This window comes from Gobius niger, assembly GCF_951799975.1.
Source record: "Gobius niger genome assembly, chromosome: 11".
In the NCBI taxonomy this organism is placed as follows: domain Eukaryota; kingdom Metazoa; phylum Chordata; class Actinopteri; order Gobiiformes; family Gobiidae; genus Gobius; species Gobius niger.
In genome coordinates, this window is record NC_136862.1 from 1,201,219 (window position 1) to 1,229,052 (window position 27,834).

General features: G+C 42.9%; 1 protein-coding gene across 1 annotated transcript; it reads right to left on the reverse strand.

Annotated features, from left to right (window-relative positions):
* Positions 1–1,270: 1,270 nt before the first annotated feature.
* On the reverse strand, positions 1,271–27,661 carry mpzl1l (myelin protein zero-like 1 like). The gene is made up of 6 exons (XM_079565536.1): positions 27,485–27,661; positions 19,779–19,957; positions 16,820–17,030; positions 10,771–10,900; positions 7,791–7,950; positions 1,271–1,407 (listed from the first exon to the last, which is right to left on the reverse strand). Exons 1-6 carry the CDS (start codon positions 27,555–27,557, stop codon positions 1,309–1,311), a joined length of 852 nt encoding a protein of 283 aa, XP_079421662.1. The 5' UTR covers positions 27,558–27,661; the 3' UTR covers positions 1,271–1,308.
* Between the last annotated feature and the right edge of the window lie 173 nt (positions 27,662–27,834).

Below are 27,834 nucleotides of genomic sequence, written 5' to 3' on the forward strand. Positions count from 1 at the left end.
AAACATGGCTGAAGTGTTGCCTTGGCACATTCACGTATTTCTGAGTAATCTGTAAAAACTCTGATGGCGGCCATTTTAGGGATAGGTTTGCCTGAGTCCTCCTAGGAACGCCCCCACCTCCTGGAGACGCCTCCGAGCCGAGTAACCAACCACTGCTCCTCAGCAGAAGCCCCTCCCCACTGATGCCACAGACAGCGTGTGGAGGGGGCGTGTCTAAAGGCTCAGAGGTTCTTAAAGAGACAGAGGCCTATTTCAAGACATTCACGGCAGCCATTTTGAGAGAGACATTTTATACAAGGCAGTTATTCTAATTTACTGCATTTACAGACCAACAGAAGGTTTGTCATCATTGTAGTGAGATATAGACTGGTGCTATGGGGCTGACAAAAGCAGAACACCCCCTCTTTAAAGCAGAACACCCCCTCTTTAAAGCAGAACACCCCCTCTTTAAGTATAATAAAGGCCTCAGAGTCGGGGCGTTTAGGCCAAAGAACAAAACTTAAAAACAAAAGTAAAACGAGTTTCAAAGACACTTCATGTTAGACTTGGCTGTGGCTTTTTTTTTTTAAGAACCTTAAGGCTTAGAATCATTAGAATCATTATAAATCATGATGAATCTCAGAAGGAGCTGTACACGATTGTTCTAATCACGTCTTCAGGGCAGTTTTTCTCGTTTTAAGGCAGTTTACGGCAGTGTTTTTGTCCCTTTTGAGGGAAATGAAAGTTTTAAAGGCGAGTTCGTTTTGTTTCTGATCTAAAACTAAAGTCAGGAAAGATTTAAAAACTCAAATATCAGACTTTAGTTTCAAGGCTAAGGAAAGAAAATGAAGTCAGATCCAGTTATTCCATGATCAGTTTCTGACAGCTGTAGTGGCGCGTGTGCTCCTGCAGGGGGCGCCGTGTTCAGTGCGTTAATCCTAAACTCTGAAACCCGTGAAGAAAAGACACCGACGGCGACGAAACGAAACACGTAGAGATAAATTAAGACGATAAAAGTGAATGTAGGAGGAATGTTCCGCGTGGAGTCGGCCCCGCCCCCCTCTCGGCCCCGCCCCCCCCCCCCTCGGCCCCGCCCCCTCTCGGCGTAAACGACGTCTCGCGATGATCCCGTCTCTGGAAAAAGTCTTTGTGACGCGATAAGATACAGTTTCATGCTTCCTGTGGACAAACACGAACACAAGGGGGCGCCGTGCGGTCCCGAGCAGCTGAGGTGTCCCTCTCAGGCCTGGGGGGGGAGGGGCGGGGTTAACTCCCTCTCAGGCCTGGGGGGGCGGGGTTACTGTGGGGCGTTTGTGTCCGTCGGTTTCTTCAGTTTTTCCGGATGTCGGCGTAAACCACTGGCTCCATCTTGTGGACGTGGGCGTGTTTGCTGCCGGAGTGGTCCAGCTGGGCGTATATCACCGGGCCCTGGGGGGGGACGGGGGGGGGGACAGAGAGGGAGGGGGGAGATACTGGTTAATCACTGCAATACAAGAAGAAATAAAATAAAGAAAAAAATAAAATAAAGAAAAAAATAAAATAAAGAAAAAAAAAAGAAAAAGAAAAAAAAAAAAAAAAAACACAAAAAATAAAGACAAAAAGTAAAAACACATAAAAAAGAAATAAATAAAGAAAAAAAAAGACAAATAATAAAAAAACAAAATAAAGAAAATACACAAAAGAAAAAACAAAAAACACATAAAAAAGAAATAAAAAAATAAAATAAAATAATAATATTAAAAAAAATAAAACACAAAAAACACAAAAAAAGAAATAAAGAATAAACAAAATAAAGAAAAAACACCAAAAAAAAAAGAAAAAACACACAAAATAAAGAAAGAAAAAACACAAAAAATAAAGAATAAAAGAAATTAAAGAACACACACACACAAAAAAGGAAAAACACAAAGAAAAAAGAAGAAAACCTTAAAATGTTTTTCACTCTGACAGATAAATCTAAGGAAAGTCACAGGACGTTGAGCCTGTGACATGATGTGAGACACGTGGAGCTCGTCCCATGTTCCTCTTAAGTTCCTCTGATGTTCCTCTGATGTTCCTCTTAAGTTCCTCTTAAGTTCCTCTGATGGTTCTTCTGTCTCGGAGCGGTTTGTGAAAGACCTTCTGGTCGTCTGCCGTCCGTGTAAAGACGTTCTTCTGATCTCCTGGACCGTGTGTTTGCTCCGGCTCGTCACCAGCTGCCGTTCGTTTCTCATAAACACCGTGTGCTGCGTGACGTATGACGGGGGGCGTGTGTGTAATTCCAGACATGTCTGATCAGATCCTCCAACATAAACATCTGCGTGAGGAGCAGGAGGGAAACCGGACGGACCAGAGTCACAGACGTCACCAGAGCAGGAACATCGCTCTGGAAAGACCACGGAGCCAGGAGGAGCCAGGAGGAGCCAGGCTGGAGCAGATCCTCCGCGGTGTTGCTTTAATAATCATCATTATACAGTAAACAATAATCTGCATTTGAACCAGAGTTCTGCTTCCGATACGATACTGGGGTTTGAGTATCGGCCGATACAAGAGACTTTCGTAAAAGTTGTTGCTGTGAGTGAAAAAGTTGGTCTTTTCTCCAGAGTGACATCCATTATTTTTATTTTTATCATTATCATCATTATTATTATTTTTATTAATCGATGAATTATACTGGACAAACATGAAACAAGAATAACTTAACTTTTCTACATTAAATATTCTTATTCTTATTAATTATCATTATTTTGTTAATAGTATTAATAATATAATTATTATTTTATTATTATTTGTATCATTATTATTATTATTAATATTATATTATTATTGTTGATATTTATATTATTATTATTATTATTTTTATCATTTTTTATATTATTATTATTGTTTATTGTTATATTATTATTATTATCATTATTATTATTATTATTATTATTATTATTATCATCATCAAAATAACAAAGGTATTGATAAAAGTACCGTAAAGGTCCCGGTACCGAAAAGCAGGTGTGGTTAAAGTGGTGGTACCGGTGTAAAGGTTTTAAACTACCCCCCATTTCAGGCTACCCCCCGGTAATTTGAAATCAGTTTCAAGTTACCCCGGGGGTAAGATGAACGCGATTTCAAGCTACCCCCCCTGATTACCCCCCTCTCAACTGCTTTCTTCATCCATAAGATACCTTACAGGAACCGCAGTTGGAGCCCTAAACTTAAGGATAGTGGAGTTTACGAGCTAAAGCTAACCTTACCTTAGCCCTAAACTTAAGGATAGTGGAGTTTACGAACTAAAGCTAACCTTACCTTAGCCCTAAACTTAAGGATAGTGGAGTTTACGAACTAAAGCTAACCTTACCTTAGCCCTAAACTTAAGGATAGTGGAGTTTACGAGCTAAAGCTAACCTTACCTTAGCCCTAACCTTAAGGATAGTGGAGTTTACGAATTAAAGCTAACCTTATCTTAGCCCTAACCTTAAGGATAGTGGAGTTTACGAGCTAAAGCTAACCTTACCTTAGCCCTAAACTTAAGGATAGTGGAGTTTACGAACTAAAGCTAACCTTACCTTAGCCCTAACCTTAAGGATAGTGGAGTTTACGAACTAAAGCTAACCTTATCTTAGCCCTAACCTTAAGGATAGTGGAGTTTATGAGCTAAAGCTAACCTTACCTTAGCCCTAACCTTAAGGATAGTGGAGTTTAGGAACTAAAGCTAACCTTATCTTAGCCCAAACCTTAAGGATAGTGGAGTTTACGAATTAAAGCTAACCTTATCTTAGCCCTAACCTTAAGGATAGTGGAGTTTACGAGCTAAAGCTAACCTTACCTTAGCCCTAACCTTAAGGATAGTGGAGTTTACGAGCTAAAGCTAACCTTACCTTAGCCCTAACCTTAAGGATAGTAGTGTTTACGAGCTAAAGCTAACCTTACCTTAGCCCTAACCTTAAGGATAGTGGAGTTTACGAACTAAAGCTAACCTTACCTTAGCTGTAACCTTATGGATAGTGGAGTTTACGAACTAAAGCTAACCTTACCTTAGCCCTAATCTTAAGGATAGTGGAGTTTATGAACTAAAGCTAACCTTATCTTAGCCCTAACCTTAAGGATAGTGGAGTTTACGAATTAAAGCTAACCTTATCTTAGCCCTAACCTTAAGGATAGGGGAGTTTACGAGCTAAAACTAACCTTACCTTAGCCCTAACCTTAAGGATAGTGGAGTTTACGAACTAAAGCTAACCTTACCTTAGCCCTAACCTTAAGGATAGTAGTGTTTACGAGCTAAAGCTAACCTTACCTTAGCCCTAACCTTAAGGATAGTGGAGTTTACGAACTAAAGCTAACCTTACCTTAGCCGTAACCTTATGGATAGTGGAGTTTACGAACTAAAGCTAACCTTACCTTAGCCCTAATCTTAAGGATAGTGGAGTTTATGAACTAAAGCTAACCTTACCTTAGCCCTAACCTTAAGGATAGTGGAGTTTACGAGCTAAAGCTAACCTTACCTTAGCCCTAACCTTAAGGATAGTGGAGTTTACGAGCTAAAGCTAACCTTACCTTAGCCCTAACCTTAAGGATAGTGGAGTTTATGAACTAAAGCTAACCTTACCTTAGCCCTAACCTTAAGGATAGTGGAGTTTACGAACTAAAGCTAACCTTACCTTAGCCCTAACCTTAAGGATAGTGGAGTTTACGAACTAAAGCTAACCTTACCTTAGCCCTAACCTTAAGGATAGTGGAGTTTACGAACTAAAGCTAACCTTACCTTAGCCCTAACCTTAAGGATAGTGGAATTTACGAACTAAAGCTAACCTTACCTTAGCCGTAACCTTAAGGATAGTGGAGTTTATGAGCTAAAGCTAACCTTACCTTAGCCCTAACCTTAAGGATAGTGGAGTTTACGAGCTAAAGCTAACCTTACCTTAGCCCTAAACTTAAGGATAGTGGAGTTTACGAACTAAAGCTAACCTTACCTTAGCCCTAACCTTAAGGATAGTGGAGTTCACGAACTAAAGCTAACCTTACCTTAACCTTAACCTTAAGGATAGTGGAGTTTACGAGCTAAAGCTAACCTTACCTTAGCCCTAATCTTAAGGATAGTGGAGTTTACGAACTAAAGCTAACCTTACCTTAGCCCTAAACTTAAAGATAGTGGAGTTTACGAGCTAAAGCTAACCTTACCTTAGCCCTAATCTTAAGGATAGTGGAGTTTACGAACTAAAGCTAACCATACCTTAGCCCTAAACTTAAGGATAGTGGAGTTTACGAGCTAAAGCTAACCTTACCTTAGCCCTAACCTTAAGGATAGTGGAGTTTACGAACTAAAGCTAACCATACCTTAGCCCTAATCTTAAGGATAGTGGAGTTTACGAACTAAAGCTAACCTTACCTTAGCCCTAACCTTAAGGATAGTGGAGTTTACTAAAGCTAACCTTACCTTAGCCCTAACCTTAAGGATAGTGGAGTTTACGAGCTAAAGCTAACCTTACCTTAGCCCTAACCTTAAAGATAGTGGAGTTTACGAGCTAAAGCTAACCTTACCTTAGCCCTAAACTTAAAGATAGTGGAGTTTACGAGCTAAAGCTAACCTTACCTTAGCCCTAAACTTAAGGATAATGGAGTTTACGAACTAAAGCTAACCTTACCTTAGCCCTAACCTTAAGGATAGTGGAGTTTGCGAACTAAAGCTAACCTTACCTTAGCCCTAACCTTAAGGATAGTGGAGTTTACGAACTAAAGCTAACCTTACCTTAGCCCTAACCTTAAGGATAGTGGAGTTTACGAGCTAAAGCTAACCTTACCTTAGCCCTAACCTTAAGGATAGTGGAGTTTACGAACTAAAGCTAACCTTACCTTAGCCCTAACCTTAAGGATAGTGGAGTTTACGAACTAAAGCTAACCTTACCTTAGCCCTAACCTTAAGGATAGTGGAGTTTACGAGCTAAAGCTAACCTTACCTTAGCCCTAAACTTAAAGATAGTGGAGTTTACGAGCTAAAGCTAACCTTACCTTAGCCCAAACCTTAAGGATAGTGGAGTTTACGAGCTAAAGCTAACCTTACCTTAGCCCTAGCCTTAAGGATAGTGGAGTTTACGAGCTAAAGCTAACCTTACCTTAGCCCAAACCTTAAGGATAGTGGAGTTTACGAGCTAAAGCTAACCTTACCTTAGCCCTAACCTTAAGGATAGTGGAGTTTACGAGCTAAAGCTAACCTTACCTTAGCCCTAACCTTAAGGATAGTGGAGTTTACGAGCTAAAGCTAACCTTACCTTAGCCCTAACCTTAAGGATAGTGGAGTTTACGAGCTAAAGCTAACCTTACCTTAGCCCTAACCTTAAGGATAGTGGAGTTTACGAGCTAAAGCTAACCTTACCTTAGCCCTAACCTTAAGGATAGTGGAGTTTACGAGCTAAAGCTAACCTTACCTTAGCCCTAACCTTAAGGATAGTGGAGTTTACGAACTAAAGCTAACCTTACCTTAGCCCTAACCTTAAAAATAGTGGAGTTTACGAACTAAAGCTAACCTTACCTTAGCCCTAAACTTAAGGATAGTGGAGTTTACGAACTAAAGCTAACCTTACCTTAGCCCTAAACTTAAGGATAGTGGAGTTTACGAGCTAAAGCTAACCTTACCTTAGCCCTAAACTTAAGGATAGTGGAGTTTACGAGCTAAAGCTAACCTTACCTTAGCCCTAACCTTAAGGATAGTGGAGTTTACGAGCTAAAGCTAACCTTACCTTAGCCCTAACCTTAAAGATAGTGGAGTTTACGAACTAAAGCTAACCTTACCTTAGCCCTAACCTTAAGGATAGTGGAGTTTACGAACTAAAGCTAACCTTACCTTAGCCCTAACCTTAAGGATAGTGGAGTTTACGAGCTAAAGCTAACCTTACCTTAGCCCTAAACTTAAGGATAGTGGAGTTTGTGAACTAAAGCTAACCTTACCTTAGCCCTAACCTTAAGGATAGTGGAGTTTACGAGCTAAAGCTAACCTTACCTTAGCCCTAAACTTAAGGATAGTGGAGTTTACGAGCTAAAGCTAACCTTACCTTAGCCCTAACCTTAAGGATAGTGGAGTTTACGAGCTAAAGCTAACCTTACCTTAGCCCTAACCTTAAGGATAGTGGAGTTTACGAGCTAAAGCTAACCTTACCTTAGCCCTAAACTTAAGGATAGTGGAGTTTACGAGCTAAAGCTAACCTTACCTTAGCCCTAACCTTAAGGATAGTGGAGTTTACGAGCTAAAGCTAACCTTACCTTAGCCCTAACCTTAAGGATAGTGGAGTTTACGAGCTAAAGCTAACCTTACCTTAGCCCTAAACTTAAAGATAGTGGAGTTTACGAACTAAAGCTAACCTTACCTTAGCCCTAAACTTAAGGATAGTGGAGTTTACGAACTAAAGCTAACATTACCGTAGCCCTAAACTTAAGGATAGTGGAGTTTAGGAACTAAAGCAAACCTTACCAGATCTAAAGTTACGAGAGTTGTAGCTATTATTAGCAATTAACATCCGGGCATTTTCTCTTTAACACTGCCGGGCCAAACAAACAATACATATTGTGGCGGGGGTGATCTGAAATCAGGGGGGGTAACTTGAAATCAGTTTCAGGTTACCCCCCGGTAGTCTGAAATCAGTTTCAAAGTACCGGGGGGTAAGGTGAATGGGGGTAGTTTGAAATCGCTCCACCGGGACCACCCGACGCTAACGCCCTGTGGATCAGATAAAACCACGCCTCCAGTAAAGACGTTTTGAGTCACATGACAGGAAACCCCTGCGTGTCTGAGGGCACCATGATGACGTCACACACACATGATGATGATGATAAGATGAAGGACCCACCACTGAGGCGTCCGTGTTGGTGGTGGCGCCCCCGTTCACCGCGCCTACCTGCAGCGGGCCGGACGGGCTGCCGCAGCGCGACACCTCCGCGGACGAGTCCACCTTCTTCCGCGGCCGGTGCGACGCCTGGGAGGAGGAGCCGCTGTCCAGGGACGTGCAGCTGAGGGCGGGGCCGGAGGGCGGGGGGCGGAGCCGGGGGCGGAGCCGGGCGGACACAGACATAATGGAGAATGAGAGAATGAGGTGAGCGATGGACGTGAAGCACAGGGCGTGTGGGAGGGGAGGGGGAGGGGCTTAGTTAGACGAGCTCAGGAGGGATCCTTGACCGGTGACCTCTGACCCCACAGGAGCCCAGCACTTTCTCCAGCTTTACCCAAATCCAAAAGCAAAGAAGTGGCAAAAGAGCGACAAAAAAAACACGACTAAAGAGCGACAAAAACACGACCCTTTAGATTTAGGTAAAACTGAACTGGAGAAAATGTGCTGGGTTACAGGGGGGGGGGGGGATTAGTACCTGGTACAACCTCTCTGAGGGGGATTCATTAACCTTAACTCCCGCCTGAACCGAGAGGATCTTTTTCCTCAAGTCATCATTTTTGTCATTTTTTCGTAAATTTTTGGTCAATTTTTGTTCAAATTTTTAGCAATTTTTTGTATTTTTTTGTCACATTTTTTCACAATTTGTTCAAATTTTTTGTCATTTTATCGTAGATTTTTTATCAAATTTGTGCCACATTTTTGTCATTTTTTCTTCAATTTTTTGTCCAGTTTTTTTTTTCAAATTTTTGTATTTTTTTGTCACATTTTTGTCATTTTTTCTTCAATTTTTTGTAATCTGTTTTTTAAATTTTTAGCAATTTTTTGTATTTTTTTGTCACATTTTTTTCAAATTTATTTCACATTTTTTTCACATTTTTTTCACATTTTTGTCATTTTATCGTAAATTTTTCATTAATCTTTTGTCACATTTTTTGTCAATTTTTTTTCACATTTTTGTATTTTTTTCTTCAATTTTTTGTATTTTTTTTTTCAAATTTTGAGCAAATTTTTGTATATTTTTTGTCACATTTTTGTCATTTTTTTCCACATTTTTTTTCACATTTTTGTCATTTTTTTGTCAAATTTTTATCACGTTTTTGTCACATTTTTGTCATATTTTTGTCATTTTTTCTTCAATTTTTTGTCATTTTATTGTGACATTTTTGCAATTTTTTCATCCATTTTCATCACTTTTTTGTCACATTTCCATCATTGTTTTCGTCTCAGTTTTGTTGCTATTTTCACAGCTTTTTTCCAGAAGCTTTTGGATTGGGGTAAAGCCAAACTGGAGAAAATGTGCTCAGTTCAGGCGGGAGTTAAGGGGTTAAAGTGATTCTGTGTGAGGTTTACTGTAGAGCAGGGGGGCCCAAAGTGGCCGCCAGAGAGGGACCTATTTTTGCACCGCTTAATGGTTAACACCAACTCTCCCCCATTCATTCTCAATGGTAAATCTGGATGCAGTACACTTTTGGACCACTAGCATCAAATTGGGGGCGCTGTTTCACTCCTTTCACAAAGTTGAGGAAACACTGTGGTGTCTTGGTGTTTATCACAGAGCGCACTTTGTTACTACAGTTGTTGATTTTATTCGACTCAAACTTGGATTTTACCAAAGTTAACATTTGTATTAAAGTGATGGTCTGCGAGTTTGCAAAGTGAGGGGAGACAGAGTGACATTTTAGTTTTAATTTAATTAGAAAGCCTCTCCTACTTTAAAACCAAAAGATCAAGATCCCTCCCCCTTCTCTCCTGATTGGACCTGGCAGGCCGGTGCACAGGAACGCTCGCACCATTGGTCAGAGTTGTAGCCTGAGGATTCTGATTGGTTACTGAAATCAGCAAAGGGAGGGACTTCAGAAAAGATGCTGTTCAATATTACTTATTTTGCATCAAATTTCAGGCCCAGATGGTCAGTTATAAACAATCTATTCCATTTGTTAAGCATTTGAACTCACACACTATCACTTTAATGTAGCATGTTATTTGCAAAGATAGAATCAAATTCAAATGTATTTGGAAAAAAGAAATAAAGTAACTATTATTATTATTTGTAGTTTTAAACTGAGGAAACTGAGGGACGAGCAGAAACTGGGGGGGTTCGTGAGAAGCTGCAGAAACAGAGGCGTTAATGAGTGAACAGAGGAGGTTAGAATGTTAGTGATGTTAGTGAGGATGAAATGACACCAAAGGAAGCTCAGCCCCCGTCAGCCCCCAAACTACAGCCCCCAAACTACAGCCCCCAAACTACAGCCCCCAAACTACAGCCCCCGCCACCTTTTTTTCCACATTTTTGTCATTTTATCGTACATTTTTTTTCAATTTTTTTTCAATTTTTTTTCAATTTTTTAGCATTTTTTTGTATTTTTTTGTCACATTTTTTTCAAAATTTTTTCAATTTTTTTTGTCATTTTATTGTAAATTTTTAATAAATTTTTTTTCACATTTTTGTAATTTTTTTTTCAATATTTTTTCAATGTTTTGTAAAAAAAAAATTCAAATTTTGTAATTTTTTTTTTAAATTTTTGTATTTTTTTGTCATTTTTTCTTCAATTTTTTGTCATTTTTTCACATTTTTGTCATTTTATGGTAAATTTTGTATCAAATTTTTGTCACATTTTTGTCAAATTTTTATCACATTTTGTCACAAACTACAGCCCCCTCCCCACAAACTACAGCCCCCAAACTACAGCCCCCGCCACCACCACCACCACCAGGACTCAGGTCAGTCTGTTAGTCGCTCTCATGCAAAGACGAGTCAAGTTCAGACGATCCAGGAGTAAAACCTGTGACCGTCCTCCAGTAAAACAGCCGTGAGGGGGAATTTGTTTACCTTCAGACCCGTGAGGTCGGTGTGAGGGGGGGTCGGGCGGAATATACCATCTTCACCTATGTTTTCCCCCCCAATTTTTTCCAACATGATTTCCCCCCCGGTCTCTCTTACCCCTCGTAGTCGTGGCGGTTGCGGACGACCCGGGCGGCCACGCAGGCGGCCACGGCGATGAGAACCAGGAAGACCAGCGCCCCGAGGACCACGCCCACAATCATCTCCGTGTTCTTCTGCGGGAGCGCCTCTGCGGAGCAAGTTACAAACCGTCACTTTAACCTCTTAACCTGAGCAGGTTTTCTCCTGTTTTACAAAACTGAAAGCTTCAAAACAGAGGCAAAAAACCAGAAGAAAATGAGGATGGAAATGACAAAAAATGACAAAAATCCAACAAAAAAATGACAAAAATTCAACAAAAAAGTGACAAAAATCCAACAAAAAAGTGACAAAAATCCAACAAAAAAGTGACAAAAATCCAACAAAAAAGTGACAAAAATCCAGCAAAAAATGACAAAAATCCAACAAAAAAATGACAAAAATCCAACAAAAAATGACAAAAATCCAACAAAAAATGACAAAAATCCAACAAAAAAGTGACAAAAATCCAGAAAAAAAGTGACAAAAATCCAACAAAAAAGTGACAAAAATCCATCAAAAAAGTGACAAAAATCCAACAAAAAATGACAAAAATCCATCAAAAAAGTGACAAAAATCCAGAAAAAAGTGACAAAAATCCATCAAAAAAGTGACAAAAATCCAGAAAAAAGTGACAAAAATCCAGAAAAAAAGTGACAAAAATCCAGAAAAAAAGTGACAAAAATCCAGCAAAAAAAAGACAAAAATCCAGCAAAAAAGTGACAAAAATCCAACAAAAAATGACAAAAATCCAACAAAAAAAAGACAAAAATCCAACAAAAAAGTGACAAAAATCCAACAAAAAAGTGACAAAAATCCAGCAAAAAAAAGACAAAAATCCAGCAAAAAAGTGACAAAAATCCAGTAAAAAAAGACAAAAATCCAACAAAAAAGTGACAAAAATCCAGTAAAAAAAGACAAAAATCCAACAAAAAAAGACAAAAATCGGGCAAAAAAAGTGACAAAAATCCAACAAAAAAGTGACAAAAATCCAACAAAAAAAGACAAAAATCCAACAAAAAAGTGACAAAAATCCAACAAAAAAATGACAAAAATCCAGCAAAAAAAAGACAAAAATCCAGCAAAAAAGTGACAAAAATCCAGCAAAAAAAAGACAAAAATCCAGCAAAAAATGACAAAAATCCAACAAAAAATGACAAAAATCCAACAAAAAAAAGACAAAAATCCAACAAAAAAGTGACAAAAATCCAACAAAAAAGTGACAAAAATCCAGCAAAAAAAAGACAAAAATCCAGCAAAAAAGTGACAAAAATCCAGTAAAAAAAGACAAAAATCCAACAAAAAAGTGACAAAAATCCAGTAAAAAAAGACAAAAATCCAACAAAAAAAGACAAAAATCGAGCAAAAAAAGTGACAAAAATCCAACAAAAAAGTGACAAAAATCCAACAAAAAAAGACAAAAATCCAACAAAAAAGTGACAAAAATCCAACAAAAAAGTGACAAAAATCCAGCAAAAAAAAGACAAAAATCCAGCAAAAAAGTGACAAAAATCCAGCAAAAAAAATGACAAAAATCCAGCAAAAAAAGACAAAAAACTGCAAAAAAAAGACAAAAAACAGCACAAAAAACGACAAAAATCCAGCAAAAAAGTGACAAAAATCCAGCAAAAAAATGACAAAAATCCAGAAAAAAAAGAGATAAAAATCGAGCAAAAAAAGTGACAAAAAAACAGGAAAAAAAGTAATAAAAAAGTGACAAAAACATATAAGGGAAATGAAAAGTGAGGACCATGGCAAAGAGGAGAGAATGCATTTGGTTTTGGCGGGTGGTCAGAGGTCTAGATGGACGTGTGGGAGACTCTGCTTCATTATTCATTTATTAAACGTCTGCTTTTATCTCGGGGCCGTTTGTGGACGATCAAACCACCGTGAGAACCTCTGAGGTCACACTGGACATTTCAATCATTCACTTTTTTACTTTTTCCAAATTTTCCAAACAGTCAGAATTAAACCTAAGATGTTTAGGAATTAAAACTAGACACAGACTTAAAGGAACAGGCCAGTGTTTCCAGCCTGAGACATGTTCTTACCTTAGACGAGTTCATGTGTACCTGTCTGGTCGTCACGCGTGTCCTCAGTCACGTAAACACGTTAGCATTAGCCTCTCCTCCTCTATAGCGTTAGCATTTAGCCTCTCCTCCTCTATAGCGTTAGCATTTAGCCTCTCCTCCTCTATAGCGTTAGCATTTAGCCTCTCCTCTATAGCGTTAGCATTAGCCTCTCCTCCTCTATAGCGTTAGCATTTAGACTCTCCTCCTCTATAGTGTTAGCATTAGCCTCTCCTCCTCTATAGCGTTAGCATTTAGCCTCTCCTACTCTATAGCGTTAGCATGTAGACTCTCCTCCTCTATAGCGTTAGCATTAGCCTCTCCTACTCTATAGCGTTAGCATTAGCCTCTCCTCCTCTATAGTGTTAGCATTAGCCTCTCCTCCTCTATAGCGTTAGCATTTAGCCTCTCCTCCTCTATAGCGTTAGCATTAGCCTCTCCTCCTCTATAGCGTTAGCATTTAGCCTCTCCTCCTCTATAGCGTTAGCATTTAGCCTCTCCTCCTCTATAGCGTTAGCATTAGCCTCTCCTACTCTATAGCGTTAGCATTTAACCTCTCCTCCTCTATAGCGTTAGCATTAGCCTCTCCTCCTCTATAGCGTTAGCATTTAGCCTCTCCTACTCTATAGCGTTAGCATTAGCCTCTCCTCCTCTATAGCGTTAGCATTAGCCTCTCCTCCTTTATAGCGTTAGCATTTAGCCTCTCCTACTCTATAGCGTTAGCATTTAGCCTCTCCTACTCTATAGCGTTAGCATTAGCCTCTCCTCCTCTATAGCGTTAGCATTTAGCCTCTCCTACTCTATAGCGTTAGCATTAGCCTCTCCTCCTCTATAGCGTTAGCATTAGCCTCTCCTCCTTTATAGCGTTAGCATTAGCCTCTCCTCCTCTATAGCGTTAGCATTTAGCCTCTCCTACTCTATAGCGTTAGCATTAGCCTCTCCTCCTTTATAGCGTTAGCATTTAGCCTCTCCTACTCTATAGCGTTAGCATTAGCCTCTCCTCCTCTATAGCGTTAGCATTAGCCTCTCCTCCTTTATAGCGTTAGCATTTAGCCTCTCCTCCTCTATAGCGTTAGCATTTAACCTCTCCTCCTCTATAGCGTTAGCATTAGCCTCTCCTCCTCTATAGCGTTAGCATTAGCCTCTCCTCCTCTATAGCGTTAGCATTTAGCCTCTCCTCCTCTATAGCGTTAGCATTTAACCTCTCCTCCTCTATAGCGTTAGCATTAGCCTCTCCTCCTCTATAGCGTTAGCATTAGCCTCTCCTCCTCTATAGCGTTAGCATTTAACCTCTCCTCCTCTATAGCGTTAGCATTAGCCTCTCCTCCTTTATAGCGTTAGCATTAGCCTCTCCTCCTCTATAGCGTTAGCATTTAGCCTCTCCTACTCTATAGCGTTAGCATTAGCCTCTCCTCCTTTATAGCGTTAGCATTTAGCCTCTCCTACTCTATAGCGTTAGCATTAGCCTCTCCTCCTCTATAGCGTTAGCATTAGCCTCTCCTCCTTTATAGCGTTAGCATTTAGCCTCTCCTCCTCTATAGCGTTAGCATTTAACCTCTCCTCCTCTATAGCGTTAGCATTAGCCTCTCCTCCTCTATAGCGTTAGCATTAGCCTCTCCTCCTCTATAGCGTTAGCATTAGCCTCTCCTCCTCTATAGCGTTAGCATTAGCCTCTCCTCCTCTATAGCGTTAGCATTAGCCTCTCCTCCTCTATAGCGTTAGCATTTAACCTCTCCTCCTCTATAGCGTTAGCATTTAGCCTCTCCTACTCTATAGCGTTAGCATTTAGCCTCTCCTACTCTATAGCGTTAGCATTAGCCTCTCCTCCTCTATAGCGTTAGCATTTAGCCTCTCCTCCTCTATAGCGTTAGCATTTAACCTCTCCTCCTCTATAGCGTTAGCATTAGCCTCTCCTCCTCTATAGCGTTAGCATTAGCCTCTCCTCCTCTATAGCGTTAGCATTAGCCTCTCCTCCTCTATAGCGTTAGCATTAGCCTCTCCTCCTCTATAGCGTTAGCATTTAACCTCTCCTCCTCTATAGTGTTAGCATTAGCCTCTCCTCCTCTATAGCGTTAGCATTTAGCCTCTCCTCCTCTATAGCGTTAGCATTAGCCTCTCCTCCTCTATAGCGTTAGCATTTAGCCTCTCCTCCTCTATAGCGTTAGCATTTAGCCTCTCCTCCTCTATAGCGTTAGCATTTAACCTCTCCTCCTCTATAGCGTTAGCATTAGCCTCTCCTCCTCTATAGCGTTAGCATTAGCCTCTCCTCCTCTATAGCGTTAGCATTTAACCTCTCCTCCTCTATAGCAGCATTAGCCTCTCCTCCTCTATAGCGTTAGCATTAGCCTCTCCTCCTCTATAGCGTTAGCATTAGCCTCTCCTCCTCTATAGCGTTAGCATTTAGCCTCTCCTCCTCTATAGCGTTAGCATTAGCCTCTCCTCCTCTATAGCGTTAGCATTAGCCTCTCCTCCTCTATAGCGTTAGCATTAGCCTCTCCTCCTCTATAGCGTTAGCATTAGCCTCTCCTCCTCTATAGCGTTAGCATTTAACCTCTCCTCCTCTATAGCGTTAGCATTAGCCTCTCCTCCTCTATAGCGTTAGCATTAGCCTCTCCTCCTCTATAGCGTTAGCATTAGCCTCTCCTTCTCTATAGCGTTAGCATTAGCCTCTCCTTCTCTATAGCGTTAGCATTAGCCTCTCCTTCTCTATAGCGTTAGCATTAGCCTCTCCTTCTCTATAGCGTTAGCATTAGCCTCTCCTCCTCTATAGCGTTAGCATTAGCCTCTCCTTCTCTATAGCGTTAGCATTAGCCTCTCCTTCTCTATAGCGTTAGCATTTAGCCTCTCCCCCTCTGTAGCTCCAAACCAGGTGAAGACAGAAGCTCCCAAGCTCTTCACGTTCGACATCAGTGCAGTAATATCTTCACTTTACTGTGCGGACGCTGAACTACTCCTGGTGTTATTACGCCTCACAATATAGTTCCTTTTTATCCACATGTTTAACCCCTTAACCCCCACCTGAACCGAGCACATTTTCCCCAGTGACGAAAAATGTATGAAAAAATGTCACAAGAAATTGAAAAAAAAAAAAAGACAAATGTGACAAAAAAATGACAGAAAATGACAAAAAAGAAATGTGATAAAAAAAATGAAAAAAAAAAGCTATAAAAAATGAGTTGAATACTCAACAAAAATGATGGAAAAAGATCCTCTCGGTTCAGGCGGGAGTTAAGAGGTTAAGTAAGGGATAATGTTTAGAACGCTGGTCATTATATGATAATGACCAGCGTTCTAAACATGATCCGCTTATTATTCGGCCATTTGCAACTGAACACACAACATAAACTTCTACACTTTTATGAAGGTCGAAAGGTTTATTTAATGACTTCCGCGACAAATAGTTCCCAAAAGTTTGTGAGTTGCTCGACAACGTTTGGCTAGGCTAGAAGCAGCAAGGCTAGCAGCTAGCCTAGCTACTTAGCTGAAGGTGCAGTTGGAGGAGGTGGTGAATCTCTGGGTAAGTTGAAAGTCAGACTCACGATTCCCCGACTTCTCTCTCAGTGACGGGACAGATAGTGTCGCTGCTACGTACGTGCGGAGTGATATGAAAACACCAACTCAGACGTCCTTTATCAGGAAATAATGACCGGGAGAACGTTGGGAAATCCCATTCAAATCAACGGAGCTTCTGCTGACGCTGTGAAGAGCCGTATGATAATTTAGTGTATTTATACTTTATCGTGTAACACTTACTTCGTAAACATAGTGAAATAGTGAAACATGGAAGAGCTCGGGAGCTTCTGTCTTCACCTGGTTTGGAGCTACAGAGGAGAGGCTAATGCTAACGTGTTTACGTGACTGAGGACACGGGTGAAGACCAGACAGGCACACATGAACTCGTCTACGGTAACACCTCAGTCTGGAAGCGCCGGCCTGGTCCGTCGGTGGGCGTGGCCTCTCACCTCGCAGCACCACGCGCAGCTCCATCCGCGCCCGCGTCCCCTCCACGTCGGGCGGGTTCTTCACGTCGCAGAAGTACGTCCCGTTGTCGCTGAACTGGACGGGGCTGAGCTGGATGGAAACGTCCCGCTTGTTAATGTCGCCGATGAAGTGAAGCCGCTCTTTGAACTCGCCCAGTCCCGGGAACGCCTTCCCGTTAGCGAAGTACAGGATCTGCACACACGGGTTTGTACTGCTGTGTTAGTGAGGACCACACACACACACACGGGTTTGTACTGCTGTGTTAGTGAGGACCACACACACACACACGGGTTTGTACTGCTGTGTTAGTGAGGACCACACACACACACACGGGTTTGTACTGCTGTGTTAGTGAGGACCACACACACACACACGGGTTTGTACTGCTGTGTTAGTGAGGACCACACACACACGGGTTTGTACTGCTGTGTTAGTGAGGACCACACACACACACACACACACACACACACACACACACACGGGTTTGTACTGCTGTGTTAGTGAGGACCACACACACACACACAGGTTTGTACTGCTGTGTTAGTGAGGACCACACACACACACACACACACGGGTTTGTACTGCTGTGTTAGTGAGGACCACACACACACACACACACACACACACACACACACACACGGGTTTGTACTGCTGTGTTAGTGAGGACCACACACACACACACGGGTTTGTACTGCTGTGTTAGTGAGGACCACACACACACACACGGGTTTGTACTGCTGTGTTAGTGAGGACCACACACACACGGGTTTGTACTGCTGTGTTAGTGAGGACCACACACACACACACGGGTTTGTACTGGTGTGTTAGTGAGGACCACACACACAGGGGTTTGTAATGCTGTGTTAGTGAGGACCACACACACACACACACACACGCACACACACACACACACGGGTTTGTACTGCTGTGTTAGTGAGGACCACACACACACACACAGGTTTGTACTGCTGTGTTAGTGAGGACCACACACACACACACACACACGGGTTTGTACTGCTGTGTTAGTGAGGACCACACACACACACACACAGGTTTGTACTGCTGTGTTAGTGAGGACCACACACACACACACACTGCTGTCTTAAGCACTGTTCGCACGGGATTGGTTCTACCTGGGACCACATGCGATTTGTAATAATCACGGAGAATGTCTGTGATGTTAATCCTGTGCGAATGCGCCGTGTCAGTGATTTGCCAAGTAAAAATTCCCCTGCAAATGAAACGTGGAGGATCCGACACGTGATGAGGCTTTTTTTGTTTCCTGTGGGCATTTTTATTTACTTTTGATGAAGAATGGAGGCGGCGTTAGAGAGTTTTAAACCAGTGGTTTCGTTTGGCATAAACGCACGGAGCTGTTTTTATCTTTCATTAATTCAAGTCTCATCACATTGGTTTTCGTTGACATTTAGTTATTTCAATTAGGAATAACCAGAGTTTGCAGAATAAATTGAGCTAAACTAAAACCACATTTCAGAATGCAATCATACAACACGAATTTTGCAACACACGCGTTTTAAAACTCGAGCGTAAAAGTCTCACAGGACGAGTTACTCAGAGCCTCCTCTGCTCGTCAATATTACGCCTCAGATTTCAATATTAGAAATAATGGAGCTTATTATTTGCATTTCCTCATTTTCAACTTAAAGGAATAGGCCACCGTTTTTACATACTGAGATATGTTCTTACCTAACCTTAGTGGAGTTAATATATCCCCGTCTGGTCTTTGTCCGTGCGCTCACACATACGCAGCCTCTCCCACATGTCACATAGCTCCAAAAAAGCTCACGATAGAAGCTACCAAGCTCTTCCACGTGTTCCCTATTTAAATAAAGTTACGTGAAGTGTTTTCATGTGAAGTATATTTACACAGAAATGTAGCATGTCGATTTTATAAGCAAATAAAAAGGGGGACTATATTGTGAGGCGTAATGATACGAGGAGTAAAACGTCCGCGCAGTAACTCCTAAAGGTTACTGACGGAAGTGAGCGGGGAAGTCTTTAGGAGTTACTACGCGGACGCTGTGCTCCTGTATCATTACGCCTCACAATATAGTCCCCCTTTTTATTTGCTTATAAAATCGACACGTTACATTTCTGTGTAAATATACTTCACATGAAAACACTTCACGTAACTTTATTTAAATAGGGAACACGTGGAAGAGCTTGGTAGCTTCTATCGTGAGCTTTTTTGGAGCTATGTGACATGTGGGAGAGGCTGCGTATGTGTGAGCGCACGGACAAAGACCAGACGGGGATATATTAACACGTCTAAAGTGAGGTAAGAACATATCTCAGTATGTAAAAACGGTGGCCTATTCCTTTAATGTTTAAGAAACACAGAGGGACAACGGAGCGATATTCAGCGGTTCCAGCGTCATTGATGCTCCTGACTCAGCGCTTACCTTCTCCTCTCTCTGGGCTTCGTGTATTTTATCCAAAGTCCTTGCCTCTCAGCTACGACGTTAGCTGCATCATGTTGGTCTTTTAGGTTCAGTAAAGGCTGTTTTTAAGGCAAAATGCAAAGAGAAACCACACGGTGTTCTGCATGTTGGTGCTTCAGCGAGAGCCAGGCTGCGCTCACAGTTTATGTCACTCCAACATTTACAACCAACTACGGTTAAACACCTTTTACGGAGAATTGTCCAGAGACTAAAGCTTTACAAATTCATTCAGGTGAAAGTTAATTTTACGAATGAACTCAGAAAGGAGCGCTTTGTCGTCAGATCCAGGAGATCTCGATTTCAACCAGAATCTCAGGCTTCAGTTTTCCCGTGCGAATGCGCCACATGAAAAACAGACGTCGGGGGGGATTGTTTTACTATATTAAGGGTCCCGAGATAATGCTCATCCCGTGCGAATAAGACTTTAGTGAGGACACTCGGACAGGAAGTGGGCTTCCTGACGGCTGAAGGTTCTGACCGTGTGCGAGTCCTTGGAGAACTGGTTGTCCGGCTGGCTGGACTGGAAGCTCCAGGTGACGGAGGTGGCGCTGCTCACCACCTGGTTGGACTTGAAGGAGCAGTGCAGGATCCCCGTGGTGCCGTTCTCCACGATCACCTCGGTGTCGGCTCGGATCTCGATGGCTGAGCTCGGCCAGGCTGAAAACAACAACAAACGTGAGCTTTTCCTCCTCCTTTACAGACGGAGCACGGATTCACTGATCTGGTTCTCACAGTCATTTTATTCAGATCCAAAAGCAAATCTTTGTTACTGACACAGCTCAAAACAAAAGCACTCATTTAGAGCCGCTTCACCTTCGCCTTAACCTCTCACCCCCCGCCTGAACCAAATGCCTTCTATCGTCTTTGGCTTTTATACAGGCCTGTGTAACACCTCATTTGAAAGCTAAGACCCACAAAACTGATCTTTTTCTTCGCGTAGTTGCTGTGTTGTCTCACCTTTTGTACCTTTTTTGTATCTTTTTTTTCTTTTTTTAGTTGAATTTTTGTCACGTTTGTCACGTTTACATCCTTGTTTTCTTCTCATTTTTTGTGGCTGTTTTGTTGCTTTTTTCCCCAAGAAGCTTTTTGATTTGGGTAAAGCCAAACTGGAGAAAATGGGATCCGTTCAGGTGGGAGTTAAGAGGTTAAAGACTCGAAACTAAAGCGACTCTCACAGACTCAGTGATGTTTCAGAGGAAATGTTTGTGTTTGAGGCTCGAATCAGAGCGACTCATCAGCTCAGAGTAAACACAGACTCAGCCTCGGCCTCGGCAGATCCACTCAGACAATACACTACACTATAGTACTACAATACACAACACTATAGTACTATAGTGCTACAATACTACAATACTACAATACAATATAGTACTAAGTTTCAAGTTTCAAGTTTAATGGTTTTGTAAAGCCCAATATCACAACAGAAGTCGCCTCAAAGGGCTGCAACAAACATCAAGGCAATAAAACACAGCAATAAATATGACAATTAAAAGTTCAGGTAAACTACTAGTACTAGTACTACACTACTACAATACTACATTACACTATAGTACTACAATACAGTATACAACACTGAACTACAATACTACAATACACTACACTATAGTACTATAGTACTACAATACACTATACAACACTGTACTACAATACTACAATACTAATACTCTACACCAGGGGTAGGCAACGTCAGGCCCGGGGGCCAAATCTGGCCCTCAAGATGACTTTGAGAAACATTATGACACAAATCAGAGAGAACTTTTAACGTTATTAGAGTAAAATGGGAGAAAATAAGGTAGAAATACTGTCAATAAGGTCATATATTATTGTACAACTCTGGCATTTAAAGGAAGTGCACTGGAAAAAGAATAATCGTTTTAAGGAAGAAATGACATAAATCTACTTGAAGTAACAGATTAAATCTAAGGTTTGAGTGGATTTGTTCTGGTCTTGGACGAGATAAAACCTTTAGTCGTCGTTATTCTCTTAATTCAGATAATTTTGTGTCATTTCAAGTGAAAAACAATTATTTTTCTGATTCCAAGTGGGTTTTATTGTTGTTCCGTTGGCGCTTTAGCATTTGTATCTCGGATTAGTTCAAACCGACTCAAATTCAACATAGAAGAACTTTAATTCAAGCATTTTTCAGTCATTTCTCTCATTTAAGATGCTCATGTTTCAGTGTTTTACTTTGGGCGAATAATCAGCGGCTTCAGCCTCGGTCTGTTTACAATAAAGAAAATCAGCCTCTGCCAAGAACACTTGCCTCCCCTGGTCTACACTATACAACACAGTACTACAATACTACACTACAATACTACACTACAGTACTACACTACAGTACTACAATACTACACCACTACAACACAGTACTACAATACTACACTACAATACTACAATACTAATTAGGGCTGCAACTAACGATTATTTTGTAATCGATTAATCTAACGACTATTTTTATGATTAATCGATTAATCACTTCGCTGTGAATTGTGTAGGATTTTTTGTGTGTTTTTTTTATCACGCTAAAGTGGCACAGCTTGAGGACATAAACTTAAACACAGTGTTTGTTGGAGGCTAATTCTGCTTCTGATTGGACGAGACACAGACAGATATTCAAGAAATTTACAGTTTACAAAACACTACAGATCCTAACTATAAAAACAAAGTAGGTTTTCATCAAAAATACTACATTTTCATATATATTTTGCTCTAGTTGAGTCTTTGTGAACCAGAAAACGATTAATCGATTACTAAAATAGTTGTCGACTATTTCAATAATCGATTTGTCGTCGATTAATCGATTAGTCATAATACTAATACACTACACAATGCAACACAGTACTACAATACTACACTACTACACTACAGTGCTCCACTCCACTCATGACCAAATCCGACTGAACAAACTCCTCCGTGAGCAGCTCCTTGTTCAGACTCAGACTCTGTCGCTCAAACCCAGACTTTGTTTTAAAAAAAGGAGAAGTTTTAAAAAAGAGGAAGTTTAACCAGTTTATTCTGGGCTGAAACATTCAGAGCTTTTTAAAGAACAAGTTAAAACACGAACACGAGGCAGAAGAAAAACTAAATCCTCATGAGGAGCTCCAATCGCTTTATCACCTACAGACTGCAGTGACCTGGAGGACCTGAGGGGGCAGCAGTGAGAGCAATAACACCACTTTATCACCTACAGACTGCAGTGACCTGGAGGACCTGAGGGGGCAGCAGTGAGAGCAAAAACACCACTTTATCACCTACAGACTGCAGTGACCTGGGAGACCTGAGGGGGCAGCAGAGAGTACAATAACACCACTTTATCACCTACAGACTGCAGTGACCTGGAGGACCTGAGGGGGCAGCAGTGAGAGCAATAACACCACTTTATCACCTACAGACTGCAGTGACCTGGGAGACCTGAGGGGGCAGCAGTGAGAACAATAACACCACTTTATCACCTACAGACTGCAGTGACCTGGGAGACCTGAGGGGGCAGCAGTGAGAACAATAACACCACTTTATCACCTACAGACTGCAGTGACATGGGAGACCTGAGGGGGCAGCAGTGAGAACAACAACACCACTTTATCACCTACAGACTGCAGTGACCTGGGAGACCTGAGGGGGCAGCAGTGAGTACAATAACACCACTTTATCACCTACAGACTGCAGTGACCTGGGAGACCTGAGGGGGCAGCAGTGAGAACAACAACACCACTTTATCACCTACAGACTGCAGTGACCTGGGAGACCTGAGGGGGCAGCGGTGAGAGCAATAACACCACTTTATCACCTACAGACTGCAGTGACCTGGGGGACCTGAGGGGGCGGCAGTGAGAACAATAACACCACTTTATCACCTACAGACTGCAGTGACCTGGAGGACCTGAGGGGGCAGCAGTGAGAACAATAACACCACTTTATCACCTACAGACTGCAGTTACCAGGAGGACCTGAGGGGGCAGCAGTGAGAACAACACCACTTTATCACCTACAGACTGCAGTGACCTGGAGGACCTGAGGGGGCAGCAGTGAGAACAATAACACCACTTTATCACCTACAGACTGCAGTGACCTGGAGGACCTGAGGGGGCAGCAGTGAGAACAATAACACCACTTTATCACCTACAGACTGCAGTGACCTGGAGGACCTGAGGGGGCAGCAGTGAGAACAATAACACCACTTTATCACCTACAGACTGCAGTTACCTGGGAGACCTGAGGGGCAGCAGTGGGAACAATAACACCACTTTATCACCTACAGACTGCAGTGACCTGGGAGACCTGAGGGGGCAGCAGTGAGAACAATAACACCACTATATCACCTACAGAGTGCAGTGACCGGGAGGACCTGAGGGGGCAGCAGTGAGAACAATAACACCACTTTATCACCTACAGACTGCAGTGACCTGGGAGACCTGAGGGGGCAGCAGTGAGAGCAATAACACCACTTTATCACCTACAGACTGCAGTGACCTGGAGGACCTGAGGGGGCAGCAGTGAGAACAACAACACCACTTTATCACCTACAGACTGCAGTGACCTGGAGGACCTGAGGGGGCGGCAGTGAGAACAATAACACCACTTTATCACCTACAGACTGCAGTGACCTGGGGGACCTGAGGGGGCAGCAGTGAGAACAATAACACCACTATATCACCTACAGACTGCAGTGACCTGGAGGACCTGAGGGGGCAGCAGAGAGAACGATAACACCACTATATCACCTACAGACTGCAGTGACCTGGGAGACCTGAGGGGGCAGCAGTGAGAACAATAACACCACTTTATCACCTACAGACTGCAGTGACCTGGGAGACCTGAGGGGGCAGCAGTGAGAGCAATAACACCACTTTATCACCTACAGACTGCAGTGACCTGGGGGACCTGAGGGGCAGCAGTGAGAACAATAACACCACTTTATCACCTACAGACTGCAGTGACCTGGACGACCTGAGGGGGCAGCAGTGAGAACAATAACACCACTTTATCACCTACAGACTGCAGTGACCTGGAGGACCTGAGGGGGCAGCAGTGAGAACAATAACACCACTATATCACCTACAGACTGCAGTGACCTGGGAGACCTGAGGGGGCAGCAGAGAGAACAATAACACCACTTTATGACGGTGTGTGAAAGGCGCTGTAGAAATAAACTTCTTCTTCTTCTGTCCAGTCGTTGTTTTCCATCATTACGTGGTGGAAAACAACCGGAGCCGCTGTTTTAAAGGAGCCGTTCCTGATTTTACTTCTGGAAATGGAATTAAATTTACGTCGTCCTACTTTAGTTTAAACTCAAATGTTTGTGGGAAACAGCGTCCAAATATAAAACATGTCTTTTTGTGTTTTTGTGAAGACGGGTTAAAGGGGAGACACTACAGGCAAAACTCAATTTTTTCAGTTTTCAGGTTTTGGGCCAAATCTGTCTCTGAACATATAAACTTTCACCCGGAAACAGAAAACATGCCTAATCTTCACAATAACATGTTTAAATATTGCGCTGATTCAATGTTCCCCCATAGACTTATATGGGAGAATGCAATTTCAAGGGCCTTTTTCTCCAAACACATGTTTCTGTCATTGTGGCGACACTATGTCCACGTCAGTCGGACCTAAAGACGTCACATTTTCCAGCCTTGGACTGAACAAGATTTGGAAGATTTTTTCAGAGGGATTTTTTATTATTTAATCCCTTAAGCCCCATTTATTGAGTTTTGAATGTCAAAAAATAAGGCGAAAATTACATTTTTACACATTTTTCCACTAAAAAACAGCTTATTTTAAAACTAAACAAGAAATCCTGAATCCGCTCTGAGAAAGTCTTGGCAACTTATTCATCAATAAAATTTGACCATAAATTTGAATGTAGCTCTGTCCATTATTCAGATTTCGTCGCTGAAAAGATGGGAAATTTGGGGCATTTTTAGGCATAAAACACCTTGTTCTTATATGAAAACATAAAATGACAGAAAACTTGCCATGTATTTTCTTCTCACATTTATGCCAGTGATCGACAGCAACAGTTTCAAATTGATATCTGTAAATATACATTTTTCCCTGTTCACCTGCAGTGTCTCACCTTAATGATGCAACTAAAGAAAACTCACATGTCTCACTCACTCAGAGACTCAGACTCTGTGACTGTGAGTCTGAGTCTCTGATGAAGGTCCTGTTTCTCAACAAAGAGGAGGAAAAGTCACGTCAGAAACTCCAAAGCCTTTTGTTCCTTTTCATCTTAACTCCAGCTTTAAACTTTTCTGGACAAAGAGGAGGAAGAGGAAGAAGAGGAGGAGGAGGAAGAGGAAGAAGACTTTGTTTTTCCTGCTCCTGTTAAAGCCTCATTATTAAAACTGTTCTTTCTGGAGTTTGCTAACCGGGCTAACACCAGGCTGCTTGTGCGCCTGAATCATCTGGAACTGCACATCAGCCTGGGGACCATGGCCCAAATGTTCGCGTGGATTTGGGAACCAATCACAGAGCGAGGAGGGACGGCGAGAAGATGACGAGCTGTTCCATATACGGAAGCTTGTAGTTTATTTACGTATAAAAATCCAACATGACACAGCAGACACGATGGTGTTTCCGATCAAGCTTTAGACCTTGTTCGAAATAGTTCAGTTCGAAAGTTTACAGCGGGTTCGTCACACGTGATCGGATACGATGACACGATTGGCTGTGGCCTCGTGCAGACGCAGGAGAGACGATCGTGTCGCCCAATAAACGGCTCTGGACGATCCTAAACCACACCTCTCCACCAGAACATGGTGTCCCCAGACTAAACATCACTGTGATTTCAGTCTGGGTTCGCCGGGCTAGGAGTAAATCTGTTTGGACTCGTTCTATTCCCGGTTTGTTTCAATGTCGCACAAAAAGACTCGTTTCTGACCCGTTTGCAGAAGCTCCTGAGATCTTCACGTTTCACTGTTTAAATACGTTTACGTGAAGAGTTACAGACAAAGTATAATTACACTGAAATAAACGTGTGGATTTTCTAAGTGGATCAAAAGGAACTATATTATGAGGCGTAATAATAACACCAGGAGGAGTTCAGCGTCCGCCCATGTAACTAAATGTGGAGAACGTGAAGAGCTCGGGGGCTTCTGTCTCCACCTGGTTTGGAGCTACAGAGGAGGAGAGGCTAATGCTAACGCCGTCTGTGCTAACGTGACTGAGGACACGCGTGACGACCAGACAGGTACACATGAACTCGTCTAAGGTGAGAACATGTCTCAGTCTGGAAACACACTGTCCTGTTCCTTTAACCTCAGGTCTGTCCTCAGGTCTGTCCTCAGGTCTGTCCTCAGGTCTGTCCTCAGGTCTGTCCCTCTGAGCCTCAGGTCTGTCCTCAGGTCTGTCCTCAGGTCTGTCCCTCTGAGCCTCAGGTCTGTCCTCAGGTCTGTCCTCAGGTCTGTCCTCAGGTCTGTCCTCAGGTCTGTCCTCAGGTCTGTCCCTCTGAGCCTCAGGTCTGTCCTCAGGTCTGTCCTCAGGTCTGTCCCTCAGGTCTGTCCCTCTGAGCCTCAGGTCTGTCCTCAGGTCTGTCCTCAGGTCTGTCCTCAGGTCTGTCCTCAGGTCTGTCCTCAGGTCTGTCCTCAGGTCTGTCCTCAGGTCTGTCCCTCAGGTCTGTCCTCAGGTCTGTCCTCAGGTCTGTCCCTCTGAGCCTCCCTGACTCTCTGTGACTCTCTGTGTCCGGGACAAAAGCCTTTCCCTGAGGCTCGCATTGTTTACATGGACAAAGAGGCGCGGATTGAAGCGGATAGAGCTGAATACAAGGTGAATAAAGGTGAATAAAGGTGAATAAAGGTGAATAAAGGTAAATAAAGGTAAATAAAAGGTGCATCACGTGACTCCCGCGGGTCCTCGCGCCGCGGCCTGCGCGTAAACGCCAGTCTCGGTGTTCTGCCTCCGTGGCGCCTCAAAAACAACGCTCTGTTTGAGCCAAACGGAGCCGAATCAAAGCTGCCCAAACGCGGCCCTTCCTGCGCGGACCCCCCCGCAACCCGCCCCGTCTGAGGCTCCGTCCCCGGAGGAGAAACGCCCGGGCTCACGCGCACAAAGGCGCCGTGTCCGCGCGCGTCACGGCCGCGTCCCCGCGGATAAACATCGACAGTAGCCGCGTTAGCTCCCCGGGTTTCTCCCAGACTCACGCGTCCCCCCGCGGGCACGGGGGCCGGCGGGGGGGCCGGGACTCACCGCAGAGCGCGCACACGGCCAGGCCCGCGAGGAGCAGGCGCAGCGGGGCCGCGCGGTTCCGTCCGGGCTCCATGACGAGGAGGAGACGGTCAATCCGAGTCTGAACGTCCGTGTTTTCGAGCCTCGACTCTCGCCCAAAATCTGACTTCCTCCGCGTCCTGCGCGTCTACTGCCGGGGCTGGGCGGGAGGGGGCAGTGGCGCCGCCTGCAGGGCAGCGGGGGGAGCGCGGGGAGGCGGGAGGGGCCCCGAACTCCACAGGGACACAGGGGCGGACTGGGACTGACAAGCAGCCCTGGACTCTGACCGAGTGCGCGTAAATGCGCACGGAGCGCATTTTCTCCAGTTTGGC